General features: G+C 42.6%; 1 protein-coding gene across 2 annotated transcripts in view; it reads right to left on the bottom strand.

Annotated features, from left to right (window-relative positions):
* The window catches only part of GPATCH2L (G-patch domain containing 2 like), a 54,276-nt gene extending 45,408 nt beyond the window's left edge, over window positions 1–8,868 (bottom strand). Inside the window, exons 1-2 of one of the 2 annotated variants that reach the window (XM_044231549.1) lie at window positions 8,814–8,868; window positions 5,982–6,654 (exon numbers count right to left, since the gene is read on the bottom strand). In XM_044231549.1, coding sequence (XP_044087484.1) covers window positions 5,982–6,643 — 662 coding nt within the window. In that variant the 5' untranslated portion in view covers window positions 6,644–6,654; window positions 8,814–8,868. The remainder of the gene's footprint in view (window positions 1–5,981; window positions 6,655–8,813) is intronic. The other variant, XM_044231548.1, reaches the window with a different exon arrangement.
* Between the last annotated feature and the right edge of the window lie 13,136 nt (window positions 8,869–22,004).

The raw sequence follows: 22,004 nt of genomic DNA, 5'->3' as shown, positions 1-22,004 counted from the left end.
TGAGGGTTGCTGGAGGGGAAGTGGGTAGGAAGTGGGCTAAATAGTGATGGGGATTAAGGAGGGCACTTGTGAACACTAGGTGTTATATGTAAGTGGTGAGTACATCCTAAAACCAATATTACACTTTATGTTAACTAGAATTTAAACAGAGACTTTAGAATAGGGGCGCCTAGGTGGCTCAGTGGGTTAAAGCCTCTGCCTTCAGCTCAGGTCATGGTCTCAGGGTTCTGGGATGATGGGCCTTGCATCTGGCTCTCTGCTCAGCAGGGAGCCTACCCACCCCCCGCCCATCCACCCCCCCCACCTGCCTCTCCACCTACTTGTGATCTCTGTCAAATAAATAAATAAAATCCTAAAAATAAATCAACAACAAAAAACTTTAAAACCAACCAAATAAAAAAGTGACTATGTCTTCATGCATCCTAAAGAAGATTTTCTAAAATGTTCTTCAGGTTTCCACTGGCAATCATTTTCAAAGATGTGTTTTTCCTCTAAACTTTCAGAATGATGTTCCTTTTCCCTTATTCTGCAGAACTTGCTCAAAGGACTCTTCTTGAGAACTGGTTTACCTAAAATCTGGTTATTTGTCAATAGAAAGGGTTTGTAAATTACCCCTGGTCCCACTCTCTATTCCCCTGGACACGGGAAACATGTTCTTCTCACACTACAGCTGGCCAAGACAATGTGCAGAGGCGCTGGCCGAGTGCCCCATGTCATTGGTAGCTTTCCTCTCATATAGCTATGTTGGACTAAGACAGGATCTTCTTCTAACTTTCAAGGGTCTGAAATATATAAAGGTATATAAAACATTACAATTTCTGGAATGCACCACTAAGTGATTTTTTTCTTCTCTGCCCATGCCAACAGTAAACTTTATTCTTGGAGAATCTATTTCCTAGGATTCAATTTGTTGTGATTAACTCCTACCCCAAACACAAATGCACACACAGAAAACACTAATTCCCTATCCAAGTGTATTCTGGGAGTTAGAGCCTCCAAATGAAGATGGAAAGATACGGTAGTTCCCCCTTATCCACAGCAGCCACTTCAACACCCCCAGTGGATGCCTGAAACTGTAGTTAACCCTCCGATATGCCATGTTTGTTCCTACACATAAATCTGCGACTGTTTTATTTATAAATTAAGCACAGTAAAAGACAAGCAATAACCAATAATAAAACAGCACAACATAGCATAATAGAAGTTTTATGAATGTAGTCTCTTTCTCTCAAAATACCTTATGATTCTCACTCTTCTTCCTAGGATCATGGGAGAGGATAAAAGGGCTACGTCCCGAGCTGAAGTAAGGTGAATGACGCAGGCTCTGTGAGGCAGTGCTGGGCTACTACGACTACTTCTGACAATAAGGCAGGGCTTCCAGACTGCACCAGACTGCATCTGCCTGCAGGTAACTCAAACCACTGAAAGAAACTGTGAGTGAGGGGGGACTCCCGCAGGATGGAACACCACTCTGGCTCAAACTGCAGCTGCCTGATTTTCTGATTGAAATGAACCCTGTATCTGTGAACAAAGGTCTGACTACAGAGAAAGGGGGAAGGCTCTCGCTCCCTGCCTTCAGCGTCAGCTCGGCACTGCTGATGTGGGCTTCCAACCTCACATGTAGCAGCCTTGTGTTTGAGGAAATCTTGGCAAGAGCCAACTCTAAGTGCTAGGTCCTGGTGATACGAGTTTACATGTTTTATGTCTTTGTAAGTATTTTGGTGGGCAGCTGATCCTGCCTATCAAATGCTTTTTATTTTCATTTTTATTTTTTTTAAGATTTTTTATTTATTTGACAGACAGAAATCACAAGTAGGCAGAGAGGCAGGCAGAGAGAGTGGGGGAAGCAGGCTCCCCGCTGAGCAGAGAGCCTGATGCGGGGCTCAATCCCAGGACCCTGGGATCATGACCCGAGCCGAAGGCAGAGGCTTTAACCCACTGAGCCACCCAGGCGCCCCAGATGCTTTTTAAAGTATGAAGTTACAATGATGCCCTGGAACAGGGCTGTGACTAAAAAGAATGACAGAAAGATCAAACAGCACAACCTCTACCAACTCTACACTAACAGCACATGGTCCCCAAGGCCCAGGCTTGAACCCCTTCAGTGACCTAGAACTCGCTACCCCGTCAAACAATTCATTTCATTTTTAGAGTTCAAATTTTTCGGAATGTTACTGAGGCAACACTGAACCCTCTACTTTGAGTCCTACCACCGTCCTCTAGAGTCACACAAAATAATCCGGACACATTCCTTTCTTTCAAGAGACAGATCTTCAAGAGACCTTTCAAGAGACAGATACTCAGTAGTATCAAATCCACCTCCCAAGCTGTCTTTCTTAGTTGTTCCTAAAGATCTACTAGCAGAACTCTAAGTACATCTACATAAGCACACCATGCTGGCTAGTCAATATTCCCAAATGCAACAGCACCATCTGCAACAATGGTACACGTACTCTCGGTCAGCATCCCCAGTTATGGAACAGAAAACAGAACAACCTCAACCTACCACATATATTCTTTCCCACAGTTCCAGTGGCCCCTGATTAATGACCTCCACTTGCAAAGGAGGCTACTTACCTTAACCATGAAATAATGAATGCTATTGATCCAACAAGCTACTGCTATAGAGAGTTACTGATCACCCAATCTTTGGTTAAAATGGTCCTCATTTAGCAATTTCACTGTCACAAACACCTGGAGCAAAGCATGCTCATAATTAAAGAGTTTGGGGGAGTTAAAGTGAAAGGTGATGGACAGAGATCTCAGCTTTCTCCCATTTATTCTTGCTTCTGAGCTATTGTTTGTGTCAGAAGGGATATTGATTTTCTATAAAAATAAGAAAACAAGAGGCACCAAGGGGCCGCAGAAGGTCAGCCTGGGCTGAAGAAGGAGGGGGGAGGTTTAGCACTCTATCTCTGTCACTTGCCTTCCAAGAGAAAGGAATATTTTCTTTCCTGTGAGATCGGCCTCTAATACATCACCTTAGAAAGGCTCCAGACTGAGACTTCAGGCCAACACCAAACTGATTCACTTATAAAAGAACAGAAACTAAACTATATTCAAGGGGAACAAACAAATGTGTTAGTGAAAAACAGAGCAAAATCAGGCTATGAATCACCTAATGGCTGCTACACAGACAATATGAATAAGAACAGTAGAAAGTAATTGCACAAAAGAACCACTCCATTTTAGAATGGAACACACATACAAAGGAAAACATTAAAATAACCGATCTTTCTGCAGGCACAAAATACTACTACCTCATAACCACTTTCAGTTCCTCAGAATCCCTGAGGGATTGGTTGGTGCAGAATTGAAGGAAGAACAGAAAAAGAGAAGTAAAAAAGAATTATTGGTCAAGTTTAAAGCTAGTCCATGGTTAATTAATAAAGTGAGTTTAAGGAAATTAGAAATAAAGCTCTCTGGTTGAGACATACATTTTCAAACCTAAAACTCGTGACATACATTTTTTTAAAAGAACTGTATCACTGACAAGGCTAGGTTAAACTTAATGATCACCTTCATCCCAATAATTCTACAAGTTTGAATCATACAGGCTGACAATCCTCAATATGACTGATAAAAAGTAAAGTTCTGGGGGTGCCTGGGTGACTCAGTTGGTTGAACATCTGCCTTCGGCTCAGGCCATGATCCTGGAGTTCAGAATCAAGCCCGTGTCAGGCTCCCTGCTCAGTGGGGAGTCTGCTTCTCCCTCTGCCCTTCACCCGGCTCCTGTTCTCTTTTTCCTAAATCAATAAAAAAATCTTTAAATAATAATAATAATTGAGGGAAGAAGATTTTAGTTCCATCTTACTTGAGAGACTGAATATAATTTGCAGTCTCCTCTCTTTCTCCACAGGGTAGATTTTTGGGGGGAAATACAAAGCACTTCTGCTCATAACTACAGATGAATCAACATAAGGCATATACTTAAGACTCCCAAACAATGAGATTCTAAAGTAGTATATTCTCATTTTCGGTCTGCTACTACTCTGCCTATTATTCCCTCATAGCTACAAGGCCATGTTATTAAAGACCTCTGAAGTCATGGACCAGGCAAAGAGCACAAATGGCGGGGTGGGGGGACACAACACGACAGATCTTCTCAATTTAGAAAAGAATAAGAATTTCGTAAGAACTGCTGCCTGCTTCCACTTATCCAGGCTCTCATATAACCAGAATGTTTATTATTACAACCGGACTATAACGTGCAATAGATGTGTCTGGGGTAAGAAAAGAACTGGAAGGACTGAAGGCCTCACTGCTAAAGTACAGACTCCGTATCTGGAACCATTCTCAGACTATTAAGAGCAGACAGAGTTAACAGTCTCTCACCTACAATTATGTCATAATTTAACAAGAAATTCTGGGGAAAAAATATATACAAGCTATCACTGCAAAAAAACAATTTTTAAAAATCACTATTCTCAACAGTAAATTATTTGGCATATAGGTTTGATACTGAAACAAACTTAAATGCCTCAATCAAGGGTTTTGGTATTGTGAAAGGCTGTAAGTTGACTAAACATTTATTTGATTAAAAATAACACCAACAAAAAACCTTTATAGCCCAAAATCATACATATAAATTGGGCAACTAAGTCTGAGGAGATACACTAAGGGAAAATTAGGAAGGGAAATTATAAGCTTATCTGGTTGTGCAGACTGGCAAATATAAAGTTAGTCAGAAAATTGTTCAAGCTGGATTAAAAATCACCCATGAAAGGTACAGGGATAAACATCTAAGCAGCTTTCCCTATTACTGACATAGCTTCACCTCATAGTTCCTAAGATTTATGTCTTTGTTTTTCAGACAAACTTCAATAGGAAAGTCCTAAGAAAAACCACATATTCTAAGCTAAGATGAGACGGAAAAAGAGCCATGGAAAAGGGACACTAAAGGGGCAGCAAAACATGGTGGTTAAGTATGAACTCTGGAATCAGGTTCAATTCCCAGTTTTGCCACTGGGTGACCTTGGGCAAATTATCTAAATGCTACTAACCTCCAACTCCTCTTCTACAAAATACGAACAGCGGTGCCTACCATACAGTGGAGTTCTAAACATTCGATTGGGACTACCAACCCACTAGGCAGCCCCCATAAAGCCATTTGATTTGACGCTATGAAGGGGATAGGAACAATGTAGGGATATCAAATCCCAGGTAAAACATGGGGTGGTCTCTCACCACCAAGAACTGCCCCATTCAAAATACCAACAGCATCTTCCTTGAGAAACAGTTATCATACAATGATATTAAGAATAATATTAAAGTATCAAAGTGGGGATTAGTACATTGTTCCTAGGACTACCTGAGATATAAAAAACAAAGTCACCAAAAACTGCACTGCCATTTTAAACATGCACCTAAAAGACCCAAATGTTTCTGGCCCAGTGACATCTAGTATAAGACTAATGGGATTTGGTACTGTTATTTTCAAAGCCCACTACGTGTTCAGACTATGTGAATGTCAGCCGTAAAAAATAAGCTCCACAGAGTCAAACTGGAAGGAGCAGACAACAGAATTATAGCCCAGTACCTAAAGCCATGACTCTTGATGGGGAAAGGCAGCTTACCAGGAACATACATGAACTCCACGTGCCTGGCACCAGCATTTTCTCATGTACACAAACACACGCCCCAGCCTCTGCTGAGACCCTCATTCTACCAACATCTACTTGTGATCTACATGGCACAAGCAGCAGCAAATTGTTTTTAAAATAAAATTCATGGCTTCGCATGTGAAGTACACATTTAAAAACAATTTTTAGAAACAAATGTGTTTGTTTATATACAGCCTTCTTGACATAGGGAAACAGAATCATGAATGTACTGTAAAAAGCTAGAGATAAACCCCAGCTGCCTGCTTAAGGGAGGGCTACAAAGTCAACACCACGGTGGCTGGTTTGGAAAGAAAGCTGAACTCATCAACACTTGGGGTAAAAATAGCCAGGAAAATCTCTGAGTAAGGGAGAGCTCACCATTCTGACATGTTCTCATCAGAGCCCTGTTTTTGTTCATCTGCTTCACACTCCATCCTTTCTTTCCTTCCTGTTTTGCTTAGGAAAGTCCTATTTTCTGCTGATTCACACAACCCATGACCTGAGGAGGCCCAGGGAGTATTCTCCTTCCAGCGGGACAGACGCTGCTTCTTAGCCGACTTGAACCTGCAGCCTCTCTCATAGCTCCAATCTGACACCTTGAGCTTCTGCTGAAGGCTGGCAGCCACCTCCGATGTCACTCGCTTCACCTTCCGACGGCGCCGGAGCGGTCGACACGGTGCATTTTCGGTAAAGGAGTCAGACTCGTGCCAAGAGTGCTGCTTACTCTTAACAATGGCATTGAGAGCTGGGTGCCGTTTGGCTACCATTGTGTCATCGGAGTCACTAAAATTGGCAATAGGGGCCATTTCTCGACAGTCCTTGATGGCTTCATCAAGACTCGACTCAGAGGCCTCACTGTAGCAGCAGGTATGTTCTGCCAGGTGAGTGAAGTCGGAACGGCGCTTCCGGCCTCTCCTTTTGCGAAGCTGCCGCCTCTGCTGCCGAGGGCTCAGGGCCATCTCCTCCCACAGCTCACCAAGCTTATTCTGCTCGGATGTCTGCTCTAAGGCTGAGGCTAAGTCATGTACCAGCTCATCCATGAGGCCACCATCTGCCAAAAGAAAGTTCAGAAAAAGAAAAAGAAAACCTGAATAGGATTCTGCTGTTTAGAGTAATTTTATAAAATAGATCATGGCACTGCAAGGTCCACCCCATCTACAGAAAATAAAGTCACCTTTCATCTGGCTACACTTAAGACTGTTCCTACACCCATGCACCTTTAAGCCACTAAAAACAGAGGTGTTTATCCTTGTTAGGTACCTCAAGTCAACATGTTTTTAAAGCACAAAAAAAAAAAAAAATCACTCACCAGATCACAACTAGGATATTAACAAAAATGAGCAAACCCAGGTATATAAATCTTTCCTCCCCTTTTCCCCAATTAAACTTGTCACTAAATTATCTGATGATCGAATCCAAAAAGATTAGAGAAAGTCTCATTAGACAGGAGCAGAAAAACACACAATTTCAAAACCATGGATAAAGAATTGTTCCATGGCCTGGGGTCACTTGTGGAAGGGAGGAGAAAGACAACTTAGTGACTCACTTTAAGGACCACTGCTTGTGGTTTCAGTGATCCAAGAAATTGTGGTAACCAGATGTGCACCCTGAATGGAAAAAAGACACTGTCTGCCCCCACTCTGGTCCCAACTACCACCTGGAAGCTAGCAGGGAAGGAATTTTATCGGGTATGTCATATCTTTTTTAACAATTAGCAGCTTCTAAGCTCTTCTCCCATCCTTCAGAAAATTAAGTGATCATAATTATGTGCTTTAGTACCAATCACACAAAATCAGGACGTAACTGATGCTGAAATGACAGGGACAGATGGAGTCTCTATGATTTGTAGCTAACCGCTTTCTACATTTTTCTATTTTTCTCTTCATTCTTGTCAAACCCTCATACTTCTGGGGTCACTTCAGAGGCCAACTTTCCAAGGGATGAGAGCAGTACGAGCAATTTTCAAAATGCCCTTTTAAAGGTAAATGTCTAATATAATTTTTACAATACCTTATTAAATACATATTAATTTAGTATCTTTTCCCTAGCTCTCCTTAAGCCCAAAGTATTTCAAGCCCATAATTAGAATTTAAAACTGTGAGCCACCACTCTCAGACCCTATTTCCATTCATGCAGTTTACATTTGCAAAGGACTTTCTAAAACCTCTTTTCAGGCTGTCCCTATGCCAATGAATTCAAAGGCAAGAAAACAGTAGGCTGGCTTATCTACCACATGGGTGGGAGCAATGGGGACATCTAGTTCCACAACCACCAAACAAACAAAACGTCTCCAGGTGTCAAAAGCCACAGAACATAAAATGACCACGTCCTTTCAAGCAATACGAGGTAGTTGAAAACGCCCTGACGGGGGTCTGGGAGACAACTGCCCTTAAGACCAAAACATGTGGGGACATCACGTCTAAACCTATTTCCTTATTAAAGAACTACTGCTTTTAAGACTCAGGCAGAACTGTACACTTTAACGTGGAGCCAAGTTACAGAACTTGCAGCTGTTTGTGCAGAATCCTTTCCTATCTAAGGGAATGCAATTCGAACAGCCGGTGACAGAACCCTGAGCTCCCCACACCTTCAGTCTCGGGTGCACGCTCCAAGAGAAACCCCTTGTCCAGCAAGCACTCGAGGAGAGGAAAGGTAAGTCACGCAAAGAAAAGAAGGGGAAAGGCAGCCGCAAGGCTGGAGCGAAAGACCGGGTTGCGAGGAGCGGGGGAGGAGGCAGGCGTCTGGAAGCAACTTCTCCTGTGGGCTCACCGGGGCAGGGGGTCAGCCCTTCCCGGGCAGAACTGCAAAAAAAGGAAGTCCTGGCGACTAAGAACCCTCCGTACTAAGGGGTCGCAACATGGCCACATATGTGAGAAGGAGCTTGTTTGGGAGGACTCTCCCCCACGCCCCTGCCCGCCCCCGAACACTAGAACAAACACGGCTCGGGACACCAAGCCCTCACGCTGTCGCCTGCCCAAAAGAGAAAGAAGAAAGGAGAAGAGGTGACTGTCGCCCCGGAGACGCCCGAACCTCGTTCCCCGGCATGGGGTCGATGGGCCCTGAAAAACAAGGCCCAGCCACCCTCGCCCCTCCCGCCAACCTCCGCAGCCCCGTCGCGGCCATGGCCCCTCGGCCTCAGCCGGGAGCCCCGATCCCCGCTGGCGCCGGCCCCCTGGACCCCGACCCTCTCAACCCACTCCTCCCCCTCACCAGCTGCCGCAGCCACCTCCAATGGCCGCCGCTTTTGGGGCCGAGTCTCCCCGCCGGGGTTTCCCTTTCTGACCTCATTTCCGGTCCGGGCCGGAGGGGTGGGGCAGTGGCGGAGGGGGAGGGGCTGGCTACTCGAGAAGGCCCGCCCCTGCCCAGCGCTTCCGGTCCGTGGCCGCGCCCACTTCCGTCCCACGGAAGGCGGGGCCTTGGAGAAGCCGGAACGGGGACTGGGGGGCCCCGGGGGGCGGGGACTAAGGGCGGGAGGGGTAAAGGATGAGGTCCGCATCTGCGGCGGGACACTCCTCCCCGGGCTGGCCTCATCTGCCTCAGGGACGTCAAGAAATTGGGCACTAGGGAGGGACTTCGGCCTCGCCCTTGTTTGCTGACCTACTTTTAGAAAGGGTGTGTGAAATGGAGGGGAAATGGATCCTCATTCTTGACTGAGAGTTGGCACAACTATTAGCCTGGTACCTTTGTAGTGAGTTACTCAGTCTAGCAAATACAAATGCCTTGAGCAACAAAACAAAAGTACTATGGGATTATAACTCTAAGTATAAAATCAATAAACTAATGAATACAGACATGAATAAAGTAATAAACGGGGAAAAGGAGATAAATCTCTGGTGCAGAAAAATTCCAAAGACTTTCTGAAGTAGAACTCCCAACTCCTTGAATGTGGGCTGTGTGTAATGACTTCCTTCTCAAGAGCACAGTATGGAAAGAGGGGAAGTGAGGATAGTGGAGACACTCACTACCTCGGCCAGGTGATCAGGGTTAACATGAACAGTGATAAATCACACTGATCCTGTGTATGCTACCTATGATATGATGAAAGTGGCATTTTACCTCTTTGATATTTTCCTTCCAAATCCCGTACACCCAGTCTAATCCAGAGAAATAAATCAGACAAACCCCAAATGAGAGACGTTCTACGGAATGCTTGACCACTATTCCTCAAACCTGTTAAGGGCAAAAAACTCAAGGAATGTCTGAGAAATTGTCACAGCCAAGAGGAAGCTTAAGGAAATGTGACAACTAAATGTAGTGTAGTGTCCTAGTTGGCAGACTGAAACAGAAAAAGGATATTAAGTAAAAACTAAAGGAACTTGGATAAACTATGGAATTCAGTTAATAATGTCTCAATGTCGGTTCATTAATTGTGACAAATGTTCTATATATTAACATAAGAAGTTAATAATGAGGAAACTGAATATGGGATATAGAGGAACTGCCTGTAGTACCTTTGTAATTTTTCTGCATACCTAACACTAGTCTAAAATAAAAAGGTTATTTTTTTCAAATGCACATACCTTTGACCCAGAAATTCTGCCTCTGAGGAATTTTATTCTGAAGCAAAACTGGAAATTGGCACAAAAATTTTAAATTGTGGAGAGAGGGGTGAGAAGACTAGAAAGAAAAATCCTACAACAGGGATTAGTTATCTAAATTATGGTACATCTATGGGATGGAATAACTCTGTATCCTTTTAAAGTTGATGTGGAAGAATAATGAACGAAAAGTCATCAGTTTCTGGTTGTGTACATTCCTACATGACTGTGTTACTCCAATAAAAAGGTAATTCTTAAAAAATAGAGTATGATGTATTCATGTATACAGGAAATTAAATCTGTACTTGCCTGGGAATGTAACTAAAGTGATACACTACACATCACTGAAAATAGTTCCATTATAAATGACCATATCTTCTACCTGATATTTTTATGGATTTTCAGCATTTTCTTTCCCTTTTTTTTTTTTAAGATTTTATGTATTTGAGAGAGAGAGAATGTGAGAGAGACAGAGGGAGCACAAGTGGGGTGGGGGGAACAGAGGGAGAAGCAGATTCCCCGCTGAGCAGGGATCCTGACATGGGACTCAATCTCAGGACCCTGGGATCATGACCTGAGCCAAAGGCAGATGCTTAACTGACTGAGATACCCAGGCTCCCCTTTTCAGAATTTTCAATAGATGAATCTTACAGTGTAAAGAATTAAGGAAAGAGACGAGGAGGACTGAAGTTGGGTGCCAGCCCGATGAAGAGAGTGGTCAGTACCATTTACACAGCTAGAGAAGTCAAGAAGAGAAACAGCTTTGGTGAGAAAGTGATTAATACCATTTAAAATTTGTAACTTTCACAGGAGAGAAAAATTGGTCTAAAGTCGTCCGCAACCATCAGCCCTCTTTTTTGGTTAAGTGAAGTTCTCTCCCACAAGCAAACTAAGTGTCCATTGATAAATAGATTTTTTAAAAAAATGTGGTGTACACACACACACACACACACAGACACAGGAATATTACTCAGCCTTTAAAAAGGATGAGATGGTTACCATTTGCAACAACGTGGATGGACATAGAGGGTGAAGTAAGTCAGATTGAGAAAGACAAATACCATATGATTTCACTCATATGTGGAATCAAAAAAATGAATAAACAAACAAAAAGCAGAATCAGACTTATAAATACAGAGAACAAACTGATGGTTGCCTAGGGGGAAGGAAAAAATGGGTTAAGAGGAGTGGGAGATACAGATCTCCAGTGATGGAAATGAATGAGTCATGGGAACAAAAGACATAGCAAAGGGAATATAGTCAATAATACCGTAATAACATTGTATAGTGACAGATGGTAGCTGCTCTTGGGGCGAGCATAGTATAACATATAGAGAAGTTGAATCACTATGTTGTCCACCTGAAACTAGTAAAAGATTGTGTATCAAGTATATTCAAATAAAAAATTTTAATAAATAAAATAAAATTATGAAAAAAGTTCTCTCCCACAAATCACAGCATCTCCCATGATGTCAGTTGCCTCAGTCAGCTCTGAACACTCCCATATTTCTTGAAATCCAACTTTTATTTTCAGCTTTCTGTTAGTTCTCTTCCCTGGTTTACTCCACCAGCATCTCCAATTTAAGATGTTGAGACTAAGCTTAGTTTCTTCCATAGTCCCTATCAAATCTTCCCCTTCTCCACTGTTCCCTGTTTGGGAAATGTTAACACCATCATGCAGTCACCGAGGTGAGACGGTTTGAAGTCATTTTTAGTTCCTGATTCTTTCTTTCTTTTTTTAAAGATTTTATTTATTTATTTGACAGAGAAGAGAGAGATCACAAATAAACAGAAGGCGGGCAGAGAGAGAAGGGGAATCAGGCTCCCTGCTGAAAAGAGAGCCCGATGAGGTGCTCGATCCCGGGACCCTGAGATCATGACCTGAGGCCGAAGGCAGAGGCTTAACCCACTGAGCCACCCAGAAGGCCCAAGTTCCCGCTTCTTTTTTATGCCCCTTTATCTAATTAAATGCCAAGCCTCATAGATTTTACTTTTATAGTACTCTTGCATCCAATCTCCCTGTTTTGCTTGTTCTGTGCCGTTGGCCTGGATAGGCAACCACTCTTCTGGATGACTTGCTTGGGAGCAAGTCATTCTCTATGCTGGCAGCAGAGTGAGAGTCCCAAAATACAATCGCACCTCATCTGTCTTTCACTATCTCCTGCATCATACTTGAGCACACCGGATCACTTGCCATTTCTTTTTTCTTTTTAAGGTCTTATTTTTTTTTTTTTATTTGGGAGAGAGAGTGCAAATGGGACAGGGGCAGAGAGACAGGGAGAGAGTCCCAAGCAGACTCCATACTGAGCACGGAGCCTAATGTGGGACTTGATCTCACGATCCTGATACCATTACCTGAGCTGAAATCAAGAGTCAGATGCTTAACTGACGGAACCAACCAGGCACCCCTCACTTCCTATTTCTTGAGCAATACTATGATTTAGGGTGATTTAAAGGCTGAATGCTTATGGAAACTCCAGGAGACTTCCCCTTGCTTGTCTATGACCTCCATGAAGACTTCCGCTTGCTTGTCTACTCTGTTGGACTCCCTTAGTACCACCTGGCATCTTTACTAGAGCATTTTCTCCATTCAACCTTGAATTAGAGCCAATTATGTGCAAGTTTGCCTCCTCAGCTAAATTACTCATTCCACAAATATATACCAAGCACCTATGTCAAGCTCTGGCGATAGAGCTGTGTGAACAAAAATGAAGCCAATCCCATTGCCTCAGAGATCCTGTCCTAGCCATTATATTCTCATCAATACCTAGAACAACACTTTGCATGTGGTAGGTGCCCAGTAACTGTTGTCAATTAAAAAAATATATATATATGTATAAAATATATATATGTGTATATATGTATATAAAATATAGGTGTATATACATATATATGTATATATGTAAATATATATATATTTGCTGACTAAATGCTGAAACAGGAAATTAGAAGGGATTGTCTCCATCTTAAGAGAAAATTTAAATAAAAGCTCCCACCTTCAAGTGATGATGGTAGTCAGAGGTGGGACCACTCAAAGAAAGAGCATGACAAGAGTAGTCTGGGGGGTTGAAGGAGACAGCTCAAAAGAACAGAGAGCATCTGAAGAGAACGACTGTACAGAAACCAGAAAAGGGAGAAATTTAAGAAAAAAGAGAACCAAAAGGAAAATTGGTGAAGACTAGTTCTAAGGAAATGCTATCACGCTTGATAGCTAAAGTCACTGATGACATGGAGTTTGGGGCCGACTGCAAGCAGTTGACAGTAGAGGCAGGAGGGAAGTCAAGGGTAAAACCCGGAACAGACTAGCTGTGTCCAGAGCTAACTGCTTAAACTCTTTGAGCACCTGCTTCACCCTCTGTGAAACAGAGACAATAATAGAATGTACACATCCCTTCGGTGGAGATTAAATGACAAAACGAATGCAAACCATTTAGCACAGAACCCACCACAAATTAAGTGCTGCAAAAAAATTAGTAGTTACTGAGAAAAGGAAGAGAGTCTAGTCAACGAGTTTCTCTTAATTGACCATTAAAGCAAAAGTGTTAGTTGAATGAGAAAATCACCAGCTGAAAAGGATCCACATGTGGGAAAATTAATAGGTTTCTCCCTCTTGTGTCCCTGTGTCTTCCCACGACACACACACACACACACATACACATACACACACCACACCACACCACACCATAGGAAAAGCACCTCTGCTGCTGGTTCATTACATTCCCTGCAGTTACAATAAACAGAGAGTACTCACCATGACCTCAGCACCTATGATCTGGCCCCTGCCTATGTCTCAGCTTCACCTCGACCCCTTTCCCCACCATACCAGCCCACAAAGAGCTCTCTCTTTGCATCCCCCAGGGCCTTGGCAAATGCCATCCTGCGACCAAGAATACCTGTCTACAGGGCTTTGTAGGCATGGGTGGGGGATCTCCTCCTTTGGAGTCTTAGCTAAAATATCACCTTCACATAGATTTCCTAACACCATCTGAAGGAATTCTATTCCCCTAGCTATTTTCTATGTCATCCTCCTTATTCCCTGTGGCTTGTGTCATAATCCAACATCACCTTGTTTATTTGATGCGTACTTGCTTATAGTCTGTCACCAGCCACTAGAACATAGATATCATAAGAAAGGGGACATTGTCTTTCTTTTTGCCTTTCTATCTGCTGGGCACTGTTTGATGAAAGCAGGAATTTCTCGTCTTCTCATCTCCACAGTGTTTTTCTAGGTCCCCTTTTCTCTGCTGTCATCATTCCTAAACCGATCCAGGACATTCCAGAATCTTCCCAGAATTGTTTTCCAAAAGTCTCTGGAGATATGTTACTAATACAGGCAGTGTCCATCAAGGAGAGTAGGAAGAGGCCTCTGGGTGGCTCAGTGGGTTAAAGCTTCTGCCTTCAGCTCGGGTCATGATCCCAGGGTCCTGGAATTGAGCCCTGCATTGGGCTCTCTGCTCAGTGGGGAATCTGCTTCCTCCTCTGTCTCTGCCTGCCTCTCTGCCTACTTCTGATCTCTGTCTGTCAAATAAATAAATAAAATCTTTAAAAAAAAAAAAAAAAAAAGGAGAGCAGGAAGTGTCAGCATTTACTTGAATAAACGAATGACTCCCAGCAACAGGCCCTCTTTTGGCCCCAGCACTCTTTCTGCTTTGCATTACAAGAAACACCCTGGATGCTGGGATGGGAGTGTGGGGGCAGGTGTCCATCACTGTGTGGCAGCTGTGGCAACAGAAACAGAACTCCTAAAGAACACACCAAGTGTGGGGACAGTGGCAGAGACTATTCTGTATCCAGAGCAGGTAGCCACAGGCCATTAGGTGGCAGCTGGCAGATGTTTGCCAAATTCCTCCTATGCCTTGCCTTTCAGACTCTCTCACATACCCTTCTCAACTACAGAATTTTGAGGTATTGTTGCAGTAACATTTACTGAAGGCTTACTGTAGACATCTGTATTAGTTTCCTATTGCTGCTATAACAAATTGCCACAAGCTTAAAATAATGTCCCCACATGGATAATCCAGGACGGTTATCCCATCTCAAAATCTTTAACTTTATTTTTTTTTAAGATTTTATTTATTTATTTGACAGACAGAGATCACAAGTAGGCAGAAAGGCCGGCAGAGAGAGAGGAGGAAGCAGACTCCCCGCTGAGCAGAGAGCCTGATGTGGGGCTCGATCCCAGGACCCTGGGATCAGGACCTGAGCTAAAGGCAGAGGCTTTAACCCACTGAGCTACTCAGGCGCCCCATCAAGGTCTTTAACTTTAATCATAACTGCACAGTTCACATATTTATCCAGTATATTATCCCCACTTTTGAGATGAGGAAACTGAAGTGTTTAGAGGCTAACGAGTTTACCTAAACCCGCACAGCTGGAAAATGATAGAGCAACGACAAAGTAACAAGGGACGGAAGCAACCAAACACAGATTACTCACCCCCTATGCTTGGCTGAGCTTGTTCTTACGTGGAAGGCATTGGAAGGAAAGAAAAGCAAGAAACTGGAGTGTTCAGATGACTGAGCCAAGCGAAGTTGGTTCTGGCTTAGCTGGGTTTATGTGGTGGTGGGAACCAAGGTTTAGAATATTTACATTTAATAAGATTATTCATATGGTGAATGTATTAGTTTGCTAGGGCTGTCATAACAAAGTACCCTGGTCTTGGGGCTTAAAGGAGAGAAATTTATTTTCTCACAGTTCCAGAGACTTGAAAAATCAAAGATCAAACTATTGGGAGGTTTGGTTTCTTCTGAACCCTGCCTTCACATGGTCTTCCTTCTCCAGTTATGTATCAAATTCCAAATACTTTTTATAAAGACACCAGTCAAAGTGGATTGGGGCCCAATACTAACAACCCAATTTTAACTTAATTACCTCTTAAAGACACTTTCACCAAATACAGTCACATTCTGAGTTACATCAACCCATGAATTTGCAGGGGATACAACTCAGCCAGTAAGAGTTAGGTTTAAACCTACGACCTTGCTTTTTATTTTCTATTTGTCTGATCTGTTCTTTTGTTCCTTTTCCCCTCCTTGTCTTCCTTCTTTTGAATTGAGTGTATTTTATTATTTCATTTTATTGCCACTGTTAGCTTAGTAGTTATCCTTCTGTTTTATATTTTTAGTGGTTGCTTTAGGGTTTCTAGTACACATCTTTAACTCATCTTGGTATGTCTTCAAGTAATACTGTAACACTTTATGCCTAATACAAAAAGCTTGCAACAGTATCCTTCCATTTCCTCTCTCCCAGCCATTGTGCTATTGTTATACAGTTTACTACTACATATGTCAGAAATCCCACCATACCTTGTTATTTGCTTGCCTTCAATAGTCAGTTATCATTTAAAGAGATTTTTAAAATAAGAAAAGTGATCATTCAAAAGAAAAGTGATAATTCTACAAATACCATTTTTGGTGCTATCTACCATTCCTCTGTAGAGATCCCAGTTTCTGTGTGGTATCATTTTCCTCCTGCCTGAAGTATTTCGTTAACGTTTCTTGTGTAGCCCTGGTATGTTGGTGGTGAGTCTTCAGGTTTACCTGAGAAAGTCTTTATATTGTCTTCATTTTGGGGGAGCAAGTTTGCTGACTATAGAATCCTAGCTTGATGGCATTTTTCTTTCATTACCTTAATGCTGTTGCTCCATTGTCTTCCGGTTTATATTATTTCCGAGATAAAGTCTATGGTCATTCTTATCATTTTCCCTACTATGTGTGATATGTTTTTATTGTTGCTGCTGTTAAGATTTTCTCAAGCACTGGTTTTAAGTGTTTGATTATTATGAGTCTTAGTGTCATCATGTTTCTTTCTTTCTTTTTTTTTTTTTTTTAAGATTTTGTTCATTTATTTGACAGAGAGAGAGATCACAACCAGGCAGAGAGGCAGACAGAGGGGGAGGGAGAAGCAGGCTCCCAGCTGAGTAGAGAGCCCAGTGCAACTTGGGGTTCCATCCCAGCACCCTGAGATCATGACCTGAGCTGAAGGCAGAAGCTCAACCCACTGAGCCACCCAGGTGCCACTGTCATCATGTTTCTTATCCTTGGGATTCATGGAGCTTCTTGGATCTACGAGTTTATAATTTTGAATATGGAAACTTTGGGGCCATTGTTTCTTCAAATATTTTTCTCCTCTCACTTTCTACTTCTGGGACTCTAATTACACATATTTGAGGTTGCTTTGGGTTGTTCTTTTGTTCTTTCTTTTCTTTTTTTCTTTGTTTCATTCTTTTGGGGGTTTTTCCCTGTTTTGTTTTGAATGGTTTCTATTCCTATGTCTTCAAAGTCATGTTTCCTTCTGCAGTGTCTAACATGCTGTCAATTCTACCCAGTATATATTTTTAATCTCAGATGCTGTATTTTTATAGAAGTTAGGCTTGAAAAAAACTTCCATGTCTCTCTTTAATGTGTTCATGTTTCTCTCCACTTTGTTCAACACATGAAATATAGTATGTAGTAATTCTGGGTTTATTTTTATTGATTGCTTTTCTTTCCCACTTCTTTGTGCCTGGTAATTTTTTATTGTTTTCCAGACATGACTAATTTTACCTTGTTCGATACTAGAAATTTTTGTATTCCTTAAATTGTTTAGGATGGGAGAGTAAATATGGTCCCTATTATTCCATTAATGTAAGAAGCAGAAGTCCTAGGCCTTGTATTACATTGAGAATCTTTTTTTTTTTTTTGCACCAGAATGCTTTTTTATTATATGTTTTTATTTTTTATTTTTTATTTTATTTTTTTTTAAAGATTTTTTATTTATTTGTCAGAGAGAGAGGGAGAGAGAGAGCGAGCACAGGTAGACAGACTGGCAGGCAGAGGCAGAGGGAGAAGCAGGCTCCCTGCCGAGCAAAGAGCCCGATGTGGGACTTGATCCCAGGACGCTGGGATCATGACCTGAGCCGAAGGCAGCTGCTTAACCAACTGAGCCACCCAAAAATTGTTTATGTTTAAGATGTACAACATGATTTCACATATTCATAGTGAAATGGTTCCTACAGTCAAGCTAATTAACATATCACCTCCTCTCATAGTTAACCAATTTTTTGCATAATAAGTGCACCTAAAGTTTCTCTAGCACATTTCCAGTGTTCAGTACAGTATTAGTCATCATGCTTCTATATTAGATCTAGAGACTTAGTCATCTCATATAACTGCAAATTTGCACCCTTTGACAACCAGGATTTCCCCAGTCCTCAACACCTCCCCAAAGTTCCTAGTATCCACCAGTTTAGTCTCTGATTCTATGAGTTCGAATTTTTTTTTTATTCTACTTTTAAGTGAGATTGTTCATTATTTGTCCTTATCTGGCTTATTTCACTCAACATAATGGCCTCCAGGCTCATCCACATTACCACAAATGGCAGGATTTCCTTCTCTCTAATGGCTAAAAACATTCCATCTTTAGGTATATGTGAGATCTTCTTACTAATTTCATCTGTCAAGAGGCACTTGTGTTGTTTCCTGTCTTGGCTACTATGAATAATATTGCGATGAACATGAGTATGCAAATAAGTCTTCTTATAAGATCCTGATTTCATTTCTTTTAGACATATACCCAAAAGTGGGATTGCAGGAGCATATGGAAGTTCTTTTTTCACTCTTTCAGGGAACTCCCTACTATTTTCTTCAATGGCTGTGTCAATTTACATTCTCACCAATAAGGTACAAGGGTTCCATTTTCTCCACATCCTCACCAACAAGTGTTATCCCTTGTCTTTTTGATAGTAGACATCCAAGATATGTGAGGTGATTTCTCATTGTGCTTTTGATTTGCATTTCCCTGATGATTTGTTATGCAAGCACAAAACATATCTATTTGACCTTTGTATGTTTTCTTTTGAGAACTGTCTATGCAGGTTCTTTGCTCATTTTTTAATCAGATTGGTTTTTTGCCACTGAATTGAGTTTCTTATATACTGTGCATATTACTCCTTATCAAATGTATGTTTTGCAAATATTTCTTCCCATTTAATAGATTGTCTCCTTAGTCTGTTGACTGTGTCCTTCATTTTGGAGAAGCTTTTTGGTTTGATGCAATCCCATTGGTCTATTTTTGCTTTTGTTGACTGTGGCGTTTGAGGTGATATCCAAAATATTATTGCCCAGACTAATATCAGGAAGCTTTGTCCCAGGGACGCCTGGGTGGCTCAGTGGGTTAAAGCCTCTGCCTTCAACTCAGGTCATGATCCCAGGGTCCTGGGACGGAGCCCCGCATAGGGCTCATCTATGCTCATCAAGGAGCCTGCTTCCTGCTCTCTCTCTCTGCCTGCCTCTCTACCTACTTGTGATCTCTTTCTCTGTGAAATAAATAAATAAAATCTTTAAAAAGAAAAAAAAAGAAGCTTTGTCCCTGGGTTTTTTGGTTTTTTGTTTCCCTAATAGTTTTGTGGTTTCAGGTCTTACACTCACAGGTCTTACTTAAAGACTTACACTTACACTTAAAGACTTACACATGTCTTTAATCCATTTTGAGTAACCTCGTTGCTGTTGTTGTTTAAGATTTTATTTTTAAGTAACCGCCCCCCTCCCCCCACAATGGGGCTCAAACTCACAACCCTGTGATCAAGAGTCATATGCTCTACCAACTGAGCCAGCCAGGCAACCTGAGTTTAATTTTGTACGTGGAATGAGATAATGGTTCAGTTTCATCCTTCCCCGTGTCAAAAAACCAGTTTCCCCAGAACCATTTGTTGAAGACTCTCTTTTGCCATCGTATATTCTTGGCACCTTTGTTGAAGATCAGTTGACCATGAATGTGTGTGTTTATTTCTGAGGTCTCTATTCTGTTCCTTTGTATTTATTTCTGAGGTCTCTATTCTGTTCCTTTGGTCTACATGTCTCTTTTTACGCCAGTACCATGCTGTTTTGATTACTATAGCCTTGTAATATACTTGGAAATCAGGGAATGTGATGCCTCAAACTTTGTCCTTTTTGCTCAAGAGTACTTTGAATATTCATGGTCTTCTGTGGTTCCGTAAGATACAATGAGATTCTTGAGACCAGAAATGAGAAACAGTTTTATCTTTCAATTCAACTTCTGGGACATTTATATTCCCTACACATTCTGTTGATGAACATTTGTTTCCTTTTTTCAGTTTTCTTTCTCATAGTCCCTTACCATATTCACTCGTAAGAGTCAGTGGATCCTTTCAACATTCCACCTGGAAATCTCATTACTTAAATCCATAAGTTCGTTAAGTACTTTTTCTTCCCTCCAAATTAGCTCAGACACCAAGTTTTATTGCTTGATTCACCATACATAAGTACAGGTCACCTTTTGTCCAAACTGCTCTAGTAGTTCCTTCATCACCTTTTCTGGACTCCACTTGCTTTCCAGTCCCAAAGCCATTGCCATGTATCCTAGGGTTAGGTTTTGTTTCGATTTTGGTTTTGGCAACATCAAACTTCTTGGTACCAATTGGTTATCTACTTTGCAGTAAAGCTGCCTCACAAGCCACCCCGACATTTAGTTACTTAAAACGACAGCTACTTACTATTTCTCATAAGACCATAGGCTTTCTAGAAAGCCTTGCCCATCTGGGCTAGGATTGGCAGACTGGCTAGGTTTGCTTATGTATTTTCAGTCAACTGAGGGCTGGCTGTCCCAGACAAGGACAACTCGGCACTCCTCATCGTGTCTCCCACATGCCTCCAGCAGGCTGTCACCCTCAGGTTCACATGATCAGAGGCAAGTCATGGAATGTTCTTATGACTCTGGTAATGTCCCAGTAAAGGTACACACAGAGGTACATGTTCTGAGATAGAATGGCACAGTGCTTTTTCATGCCTTTGCTTAAACCAAGCTACCCAAAGTTAGTGATGTGACTGGGCCCTGAGTCAGTGCAGACAAGCACTAACAGTGGGTGTAGAACAGGAAGGCATGAAAAAAAGTTATGCCACAGTCTATCCTCCCTATGAAGTAGGTATTAGTATATGATCATTGCCCCCATTTTACAGATATGAGACTAAGGCACAGAGAAGTTAGGTAACTTGCCCAAGGTCTGAGCTACCATGCGGTGGAGTCTGGGTTTGAACACAGGTGATTGGGCTGTGGAGTCCGTACCCACAATGCTGTGCTGCGCACGGGGAACAGGTGACAGCATTAGAGGAACGTCTAACCCTTCTGGATAATTGTCATCCAGCCTCCTCCTGGGGTCTTCCAGGGATGGCAAGCTCACTCCTTCCTAGCTCAGCTATGACCCCTGGGGTCAGCCAAAAGCCCCAGACCTCCAAGGTCTGCCTCCCAGGGGTGCATGGGGAAGACCCTTGCCAGTCCCCACTTCCCGGCCTCCAGCGCCTGTGGCCACAGTGAAGTCTGTCAGGGGTTAAAGGCAAGGAAGGGAGAAACAAAAGAAGGAATAAAGTCAAGAAATGTGCCATGAAGCTTCTCGCAGCGCAGAGCAGAGAAAGTCATTTCCAACTTCTTTCATCTCCTAGATGAAGCCACTAAATAAAGGGGCAAAGCGGCGAACACAAGGGCTTTTAATCTGTCTCATCTCCTTCATAATAACTGCAAATTTTCCCTGGGCCCCTGGGAGTGAGCCTCTTCCCTGCGCTCGGCCTTATCTCCCCCTCCACATTTCGCCGGCGCCGCGCCGCTCCCCGCGCGCGCTGCCCGGGCCGTCCCGCCGAGGCCTGGGGGAGCCGGCGCTCCCCGCCGCATTGTTCGGGCGGCCCGGGGCTCGCAGGAGGGATGAAGGCCAGTCAAAGGGAAGCGGGCTCGCCGCGGCTTCATTAACGGCGGCCTTTCAGCGGCGCGCATATCAGAGCCAGGCCTTTTCAGAGGCGCTAATTAGCAATTTGGAGCCTTCCCCCCTCTGGAGAGGCGCCTTCAATCTAACAAGTGGGAACGGCGCTGGCGCTCC

Source organism: Neovison vison, chromosome 13 (genome assembly GCF_020171115.1).
Source record: "Neovison vison isolate M4711 chromosome 13, ASM_NN_V1, whole genome shotgun sequence".
Classification (NCBI taxonomy): Eukaryota; Metazoa; Chordata; class Mammalia; order Carnivora; family Mustelidae; genus Neogale; species Neogale vison.
Note: the sequence above shows the minus strand (reverse complement) of the source record. Positions and strands in the feature narration are given on the sequence as shown.